The sequence below is a fragment of the Pterocles gutturalis genome, unplaced genomic scaffold, assembly GCF_000699245.1.
Source record: "Pterocles gutturalis isolate BGI_N339 unplaced genomic scaffold, ASM69924v1 scaffold48952, whole genome shotgun sequence".
Lineage (NCBI taxonomy): Eukaryota > Metazoa > Chordata > Aves > Pterocliformes > Pteroclidae > Pterocles > Pterocles gutturalis.
This window is the reverse complement of record NW_010117541.1, coordinates 1,095-10,814: the sequence shown is the minus strand read 5'-3', so window position 1 is coordinate 10,814 and position 9,720 is coordinate 1,095. Positions and strand designations below refer to the sequence as shown.

Sequence of the window (9,720 nt, the reverse complement as noted above, 5' to 3'; positions counted from 1 at the left end):
CTTGTGGTCAGAGGAGACCAGATTCCTGGGTGAACTGGAGCCTTTTCATCTTTGTAACGTGGGTAGGGAGCAAACAGGAGCCTCTGACCTGTGACCGATCGTGGGAGCACTGTGAACCTCATCACTAAAGCCACTTTCAAGGTGCATTTAAGCCAGTCTCTCATTTTGACTCACTCCAGCAGTGACAGGCAAGACATGGTCCAAGCTCAGTTCCTGACCTCCCCTCAGCTGAGATGCAGTGGACCACGCCAGCCCTTTTCACTGCTTTCAGAACAAGATCAAGCAGTCAAAGAAGCTGCTTAGAAGGCTCAGCTTCTGAACATGCAGCAAGGGCAGCCAAACCCAGGAACATCTGCTACAGCCACATAAACCTGTGCATTGGCAGCAGTAACGACATGTGGGTAATTATCAGTAAGGCTGATGCCATGGGTAAACCCACAAGCAGAAGTCAATGAAAAATTAAGGTACAAACCAGCTGTTTCTCTTTCATCCACAGGCACAATTTAGCAATGCCAGAATGTTGTGCAATGCCTGCAATGCTGATAGAGAGGGAGGCAGGACCGAGCTGGGCAACAAGGCTGATGGCATCCCTGAATCGGGCGACATTGGTGTATAACCTCTGACAAATCATTTAACTCTCCCAGCCTTTGGGCTCCTTTTTGTTCAGGTCTCTCTCTATTAAATTTGTAAGACAGGAACAGTGTCACTAGACTTGGTCATTGCCCTGCTTTAACCAGGTCCCTCTTTTGGCTGTAACTGCTACTGTAATGCAGATAAGTGAAACAAAAATGTGAAGTTTTGGAAGCTGTGACTTTTGGGGACATAAACGCACACTTTGCATTCCCCTGCAGAGCTGGGATCTTGCAGTGACACAAGACTTACCGCTGCACAGCTTTCCTTTGGGCAAGTCTGATTTTGGAAGTGAAGTTATATTATTGGGAGTGGGAGGAGGATAATTTTGTGATAAACAGAAAGAAAGCCACCAGAAATGGTAAAACTTGGGTGAAATACACATAGAAGCAAATGGAGGCAGTGCAGAGGTGCAGTACGACCCTGCAACCCTACAGGAAAATAGTGAGGCTCAAGAACAAAGAACGTGTTTGGGATTGGGGAGGGGAATAAATCACTGAACTGCAATCTGAAATGGTAGGCTCTTCTGTTCAAAATAGCACTCCAGCATCCTCAGCCTCCATCAGATGCCCTGCATGCCATACCAGGCTGAATTCAACCATATGTTTGTAGCTAAGATATGAAATTCATTTGTCAAGTCCCAGGAGGTTTTGGCAACTTGTCCTGTACTATATGTGTGGTCTGCTACACTGAAACAGGCATGCAGAGCATTGCAGTGGGTACATCTATAGGATCCAGAGGCAACACAACTGACAATTTCCCTGCTCTGACTTTCAGTGCTGCGTAAGAATTAATGGAGGTAGAGAGGACTAAAGTTGAAGACATTTCGGCACAGTTGCTAGGTTTAAAGCCTGCTGAAGGCTGCTGGAATGTGCTATAAATACGTATCCAAACTCCACGCCAACTGTGTAAACTCAGAAGCTGCCTACTTCATTCAGGGACTTCATACCCACCAGAGAGTCCAGAGCCTGTTAGACTAGAAGCAAGTCAGTGGCTGGCAAGATTCACATTTTCCTTGTGAAAGGGGATATGGAAGATGCTAGGACAACGCAGAGGCGGATGACGGAGAGGAAATGATTTCTCGGGTGTTTTGAAAGGAAACACATAATCCTGAGTTATGGGCCCTCATTAATCAGGTGGAGGAGTCCCGAGGTGCCAAATCTCACAAGAGCAGCCAGAGGACCTGGAGTCATTCGCAAGCTCTTCCTAACTGAACTCTTGGCATGACATTTGCCCAACTTCTAGATCCCAGTTAAAATTTCACCACCTTGGCCTGTGAACAGTTGCCTAGTGGCTCTGATTCAAGCTGATTCACAACAAAAGATAAATCTTTCTGCTCCTAAAGGAAAGCAAAAAGCTGCCGAGAAATTCTTTAATTCCTCTGCCTTGTGCAATCTTGGGCCGGTAGTTTTTTGCAGCAAGAAGAGGTCAGTCCCATTTCTTCACCTTCTGAACTCACATCCCTCTTCCCTGCTATGTAGGTTGCTATGAGCAGTCCTGTCACCATATTTTTTAATACAGCAAGCCGTGCAGAAAGGAGGTAGAACTGTCAGAAAGAGGCTTCTGTAAAGTTTCCGATACGTAGCACAAAGATGTCATTTGAACAGAGATGATCAGGCTGCACGAGAGGAAAAAGCCAGGATCTCTCTCAGCCTAGCAAGATCATCTCATCTTCAGAAGGAACTTCAGCTCATGAAGGTCAGGAGCTGAACCTTTTCCATGGTGAAAACAAGACCCATGAAACTATGGTTACATGGAGAAGTGCTGTGATTTGCCCCCCAGTGACAATGCAAAGCCAGCTCTAAGGCTGCATGCAGACACCTCTGGTCCTCCAGCAACCTCGCTGCCCCTTAAGTTGGGTCCTTGGAGACTCTTCGGTTCTTCTAAGATGTATAAACTCAAATAGTCCAAACTTGGACAGCCTGCACATTTGGGGCTAGATTGAGTTCTCATGAATGCCGGACTGTCTCCATTTCAGCTGAGGATGGCCGAAGACACAGGCACTCAGCACTCCTCATCCTCCAACCCCAAATGTATATCCAACCTTCAGGCTCCAGAAGACACATCAAACCCCTCTGTGAAAGCAACATCCTGGCAAAACCAGCTGCAGCTTCTTCCAGGTAATATGGAAGATAGCCATGTTTCAAATCTGCCCACCAAACCAGCCAGAAAATCATAATAGCGCCATCCAGGAAAGATTTACCCATAAATGTGTAAAATGCATTTCCCTACTTTGGCATGGGGAAAGCAGCAGATGAGATAAAAAGAAAGTTTTACAAGGTATGTGCCACACTCCAGACTATGCTGTGATACAGCAACAGCTCTGAGCAGAAATCCACTTATTTACAGGTGGCTTCTAGTGCTATACCGTAGCGGTTGTTTCCCACCTCCCACTCATGTTATATTTATGTGCTAAGTTTGAAACACCCACTGATCCAGGCTGAGGTTGTAGGATGCTCTGGGGAGCAGCAACAGCCATTTCCCTCTGCTTGTCCCAGCATAGCAAGGGGGATAGGCAGCGTCAGGCTGGCCCTTCGCTGGGGCAGCTCAGCATCATCCCTGTGTGTGTGGACCAAGGTACTCACCTAAGAGCTGCACTCCGCGGGTGAGTCCGTAGACATCGATCAAAGCCCAGAGAGGCTCTGCTGTTCTCACCCCACTGAAGAAAAGCATCGCAGCAGAGTCGTTCACCCGATAGAAAACCCGTCCCTTCTTGTCCACCCAGAAGGCTATGATGTTTCCCTCATTCGCAAACTCTTCTGGCAGAGCCTTGGCCCAAAAACCACTTTGGGAAACCAAGTCAGGGCACGCGTACTTCGGCAGAGTGTCAGGGTTAATCCTTGATGGATCCTTGGAAGTAAACCCGAGTCGAAGAGCCCCACTCCAGCAACACTGCTTTTTAGTGATCTGCAAAGATAACAGCAGCAATAACAGCATTTGGCTCTTGAACATCTATTTACACACTACAGGCTCTATGCCACTGAGCACGGATGGCCACCACACAGATGAGCCCACTAGATTTAGGAAACATTTTACCCACCAAACACTGCTGTAGCTTTTCCAGCTGCGAGCAGCAATGCTGCACACTTGGGATGCAATGCACATATTATCAAAAAAAAAAAAAAAAAAAAAAAAAGAAATCAAATTAAATCTATGCGGAGAGGTGAAATGTAATTACAGCTGCATGATGACTCATTTCTATTTCTAGGGTAATTCCTTTTGGCCTAAAAATCATCCTCTCACAAAGTGTGCCAAAAATGGCCATAAGAGCTTTTATCTCAGCACCTGCAGCAGCAGAGTTCTTTGCCTGTGGTGCTCGGAAGATGGGGTCTCTCATGACCTGAGGGAAAAGCACTGGATCCAGAATCACAGTTAGCACCACAGGGTTTTCCCAGCCTAGTAACAGACAGTCTTACCCCTGTTTAGTTTGTCAGATTGGATGAAATCACAGCCTTGCAGCAGAGAACTTATGTGTGGGAAAGCACAATTTAAAGTATTTAACTATATTAAATACACATTTAGGTGTCAAAGACAGATGTTGTCTTATGATTGGGGAAAACCTATCTATTCCAGCTGTGAGCGGTGTTTTTCAAGGTATGTTGTGCACACTGTATGTGGTTACCCAGTATGTCTGGGGTCAGGAACATTTGCTACAGTTTTGGGGAGGGTGAGTGTGTCATATTCACCCTTCTGTACCCAAGAGACAGCAGGACAAAGGATCAGAGATGCCTCCAGAGCCATTGGCTTCTTCTCGTACTAACTGAGCCCTGGAATGAAGGGGATCTTAGGGGAGCAGGCAGCGGATCCTAAACACTTGCAGTACATCCGAAACACTACCCAGTTACAAGGTCTCTTTCTTCCCGTGGAAGCAAGGAGTCTTTCAGGGTTAGTATGGTCCCCAGATGGAGATGATGACCTTGGAGAATTTTTTTCTCTTACTTTTTTGTTAGAGTATGAACCTGCTGGGAATTGTTCCTCTCAAAGAGATTCATAGCATCCACACTACAAAATTAAAGACCTGAGGATGCTGAATCCAAACTTGATGCGGGGCTGGGACAATTCCTGCATGCCAGGTGACACATAATTGGTGTTTCTATTCATGCACTGAACCTGCAGGAACATGAGAGCACCTGAGATAGCCCTCTTCCATCAAGGCTTGGCAGCCTCATGCAGTTCCACTCTTGGCTGGAGACTAAGAGCAGAAACATGGATAGGCACCACCTACCAGATGTCACACAGAACTTGCTACTTTACTGTAATTTCTTGCGCAGCCAAAGTACTAGTGGCTTGGATGAGTGGCAATGCCAGAGACTGCACTGTCCAGGACTGCAGGACTTTGTCCTCAAAAGTCTAGCAGCAGCTCCTTGTGTCCCAGCTTGGAAGCACAGGATTTTCCAAGACATTTTATTTGGACTCCTGAACTCTCCTCTAATTACATCTGCAAATATTGCATTTTTCCTTCACATGTTCCTCTCCAAGGCAAATCTGTAACACGTTCCCTTGAGGGCACAAATAATCTCACAACAAAAACATTGACCAAAGCCCAGAGATTTCTGTTTTATAATTAAAGTATCAGAGAAAATAACTTGGAGCTTCAGAAAAGTTATCAACAGACAGTTCCTCAGTTAAGTGAGTGCTGCTTTTTATCCCTACTCAGTCCAGCCAAGCACCTAACTGTTTACGTGAAACAATGGAGCACTGACCTCAGTCCCAGGAACCCTGGGGAGCTCCTCCTTGTGGGATGGACATTGGGGTGGCACTAAAAAGGACTGAAGCAGACTTGCTATTCAATATGCCTGGCCAGGATGGGATGGGAACATGCATGTCCCCAGTGGAAGGAGGATGGAGGGGGCATGCATTTAAAAAAATGTGGAATATATGCATGCTCCAAGAAGCAGCCTGTATTATTTACTGCAGCACATTTACTGCAAGCCCTAAAAGCTTTTGGGTCTGAGATAAATATGGCCTCGTTGTTATTTGTACAATTTACTCTTTCACAGTCTCTTGCCAATACTTCACAGCAATCACAGGCCACATGAAGTAAATATTCATATGGTAATTGAGGCTGCACATGTTCCATGTATTAATCAGCACCTATAAACAGTTCTCAATACAGTCTGACCACAGGCAAACTAATATCCAAATTAAAATCTAGTACAAAGCCTGCCAAGAATTAGACACAGCTGGACAAAGGCTACACAGTTTTGCTAAAAAAGGCAATGATTAATGATGGACAAAATTCTCTCTTCAGCAGCCACTGCTAGCAAAAAAACTTGGGAGGTCCACTGGGTACCAGAAGGGGAGGAAAAGATATAATCTGCATCCAAACTGCTAAGCCATGGCTGCTTCCACAGACTCAGGCTCCTGCTCTTGTGCCTTGTGCCACCTTTGACAACCTCACCCTGCTACCCTGCTCCCCAGCAGTGCCCTGCGTAACACAGAACAAACCATACTGGGACATATATCTCAGAGGCAAAGAAAAAGGAAATTTTCCCAAACCCCATGTAGCTCTAGCTGCCTGATCATAGAATCACAAAAAGGCTTGAGTTGGAAGGGACCTTAACAACAACCCCCTGACACGGGTAGGGACACCTTCCACTAGATCAAGTTGCCCAAAGCCTCATCCAGCCTGGCCTTGAACCCCTCCAGGGATAGGGCATCCACAACTTCTCTGGGCAACATGTTCCAGTGCCTCACCACCTTCATCATAAACAATTTATTTCTAATATCTAATCTAAATCTACCCTCTTTCAGCTTAAAACCATTACCCCTCATCCCATCACTACACTCCCTGCTCGAGAGTACCTCCCCATCTCTCCTGTAGCCCCCTTCAGGTACTGGAAGGCTGCTATAAGGTCTCCCTGGAGCCTTCTCTTCTCCAGGCTGAACAACCCCAACTCTCTCAGCCTGTCCTCATGTGGGGGTTGCTCTAGCCTCTGATCACTGCTGTGGCCCTCCTGGTGGCATTCCCAAAGCTGCAAAGAAAACTCAGAATAAAATCCAAGATACAACTACTAAGAAATAGAGTAGTATCTCCTGACTTCTAGTTTTTCAAAGGGAGTTTAGACTTTATAGGACCTGAATGGTTGGGTTCATGGTTATTCTTTAGCTAGTGAGAAAGTTTAAGATGCTGTTTTACACAGGCACACACAATAACAAGACAATTGCAGGATGGACTTGATCAGGAAAGCAAAGACGCTTTCACATTTCCATCCATCCCTAGAGTGCTGAAGCCTGTTGATTACTCCCATGAGATCTTTCCACTAGATCCAGCAGGAGCTCTGGTTGTAAATCCCTTGTGCAGAGATGAAAGATTTGCATGCGTATTCTTCACATATGTTATGCAAGCTAAAATCCTAAAATACACAGTAATAAACAAGTGTGAATTTCCCAAGATAGCTACGTTGTTTCAGAATGAGGAAGGAATAACCCAGAATCTTTGCCTAAATCACTAAACACACTCACATCTTTGATGGTGTTTTCAGAAACAAAACAATGCTTTCATCTCCTCCCAAATCATTTTTTGCAGTTGTTTGTCCAAAAGGCTGGCCAACGTGGAAAAAAGATCGCATTAGGCAACGTGAAGGAATCCTGCTGGGCTTCTCGTCTGAAGGGAAGCAGTAAGAGCTCCACAGGGAACAATACAAACCTGTAGGAGGGATTTTCTACCTATGGGCTTGAGCCTGAAATCACTGAAATCTCTCTATATTTTCAAAAGGAGGCATATTCCCTGTTTCTTGCTCCTTTGCTGGCTGTGAGGGAAGATGCAGGGAAGCCTGATCCAGTGCTGTAGTCCTGGGACCTTTAGTGATGGGCAACGGCAGGACCATGCAGACTCAGCAGCTGTATGCAAAACAAACCTCCTGAAAAACTCCTTGGGCAAAAATGAAGGACTTGCTGGTGGATCTTTCATGTGTGCCATGAACTAAAGTCTGCCAAAGATGACAACCTTCTTCGTGCAATTAAATGCACAATCAGCTCCAAATGGAAAAATTCAGTCCCACAAACTAGAGGGCATAAAGACTGGAAAATATCTGTGGATTAAGTGCAAAGGCCCCCAATCTCTTTAAAGGTGCTGAGAGCCTAAAAAGTGGTTCAGTTCCTAAGGGGTCTGATGAATTTCTTCATCAGGAAGCAGTGCCCAGCGCACATGGAGGCATGCTGTCTCAGAGGAGCTGAACTTCCTGTGCCAACTGCAGCACAAAGGGTACCAGCTCCATCCTCGTGGTTACCACAGACACAAAGGGGGTGACACCAGCCTCTGACAGCGAGAAAAATGTGAGACCTGCAATGTTTTCTCTTCTGACCTTAATGCTATCAGGCGACTGATTCAACAAAGCCAGAAAGATCCTTTTCTTAGATGGCAACTGTGACCACGCTGACCACTCCTTTCATCCCGTCAGCAAAACCCTTTTGTCTCACACACCAAGCACAAGCAGGCACCTGCACTTCCAGGGCCTTTTCACCTCTTATCTGTTGGCTGTGGAGAGGCTGCCTCCCACCTCCAAGAGACCACCCCTCATTGCTGCCTTGTTTACAGGAAGAATAGGGTTCTGTTTGGAACCGAAAGCATTAACTAACTCCTCACCTCCTCTCAGCCTGTCCAGTAAAACTCCTTTGCAGGATGCACACAAAGCCTAGAGGACATTGGCTAGAGAGATACGTAAGCTGATGCCTTTCAAACTGACCGATACAGCCCTTGTTTGTTGCTGTTTTCCAAGCAGTCTCAACTTGACCTGTTGTTCCTTGTCCAACATCCAGATAAGCTCTTTTGGAGCATGGACTTTCCTTTTCTTCAGCAGTCTGTACTGATGGCTCCAAAAAAGATGATGACAAAAGCAGAGGTACCAACAAAGATGACAGACCTTTAAGGGTAAGATCTAACTACTGTGTTTTTCAAGGAAGGGATGAAGATCTGGTGCAAGCACTAAGCCCTGGTACACCCCAACATTCATTCACAGCAGCTCGCATGGCAATAAGGGAAGGGATCATTTACTCACCTTAAGCCTGACTTGTTCATAAATAACGATGGGCCTGTTGCTGAAGGTGATGGCATTGCAGAAGCTAGCCTGGCGTTTCACTGCCTTCTGTGTTGTGTCCATGATGATCTGGGATCCCTTCGTGTGGGGATGGAAAAGCAGAGGGCTGATGGATAATGCTCCACACTGGGGGATGGGGAGACAGTGCTTCTGTTTGTGGTGGCATCGGTGGGAGGAAGCTGAAAATGACCCACCTATGGAATCTGAAAGCAGAATGGGGGGAAAAGGGTTTAAAATCTGCTGTGAGTAGTAAGTAAAAAAACCTTCAATGTAAAAAAAAAGCAGGGGTAGATCAAAATAAAAGTTAGTCAAATCCCCACTCCGTAAATCCCTAAGAGTTTCTAGAGCATCTTGAACAATAAAAGCCCACAACGATACAGAAGGATCCCATCTGGACAGTCTGATAGTACAGAGCATGACACGGAAAATACAGCTGAGCACTGAATTCACCAGCCATTTTGAGGCCACACATCAGAAGAGAAGGCAAGAGTTGGTTCCAAAACTGGGGCAAAGCATGTGTGAAGTTGCTGCATCAAAGCTGCCACATTTAGGGAAAATCTTCCACTTCCAGAGGACTCCCACACAACTTGACCATTTCTCTCACTCCTCCTTTGCAGCAGCAACTCCATCAATACTTGCCTCCATGTGTCCTATCCAACCTCGCTCAGTGCCAACTCAGACACATACGTTGCTAATTTATATTCAGGCACCACTCAGCAGTAACCCACCTGGATTCCTGCAGCAACCACCATTCATTCTCCTCTCTCCTCCACTGATGGGAACCTCAGCTGAGACCCCACTTATCATGAAGGCATTGATCAGCATGCTATGATTACGGCAAGGAAAGTGAAGAGGGAGAAAGACTATGAAGCAGGGAGGAGATGACGTCTTTCTCTAACCAAGGCCCTACACAGAAAGTCAATGCACGATCAACACAGTCACGACAGCAGCTTTGTTCGTGAATGAATGTATGTGTCAGTTTCTTTTCAACAGGGAGCCTGCAGCAGTTCAAGCACAAAACAATCATCATACTGAACACAAGTCATCTGCT

General features: G+C 46.0%; 1 protein-coding gene across 1 annotated transcript; it reads right to left on the bottom strand.

The window, feature by feature from the left end:
• Positions 1 to 3,215: 3,215 nt before the first annotated feature.
• LOC104463454 (E3 ubiquitin-protein ligase NEURL1-like) lies at positions 3,216 to 8,732 on the bottom strand (the record flags this gene model as incomplete). The annotated part of the gene is made up of 3 exons (XM_010075807.1): positions 8,631 to 8,732; positions 3,809 to 3,970; positions 3,216 to 3,537 (listed from the first exon to the last, which is right to left on the bottom strand). Coding segments are annotated over exons 1-3 (586 nt in total), but the record flags the coding sequence as incomplete, so codon positions are not given.
• Positions 8,733 to 9,720: the final 988 nt, after the last annotated feature.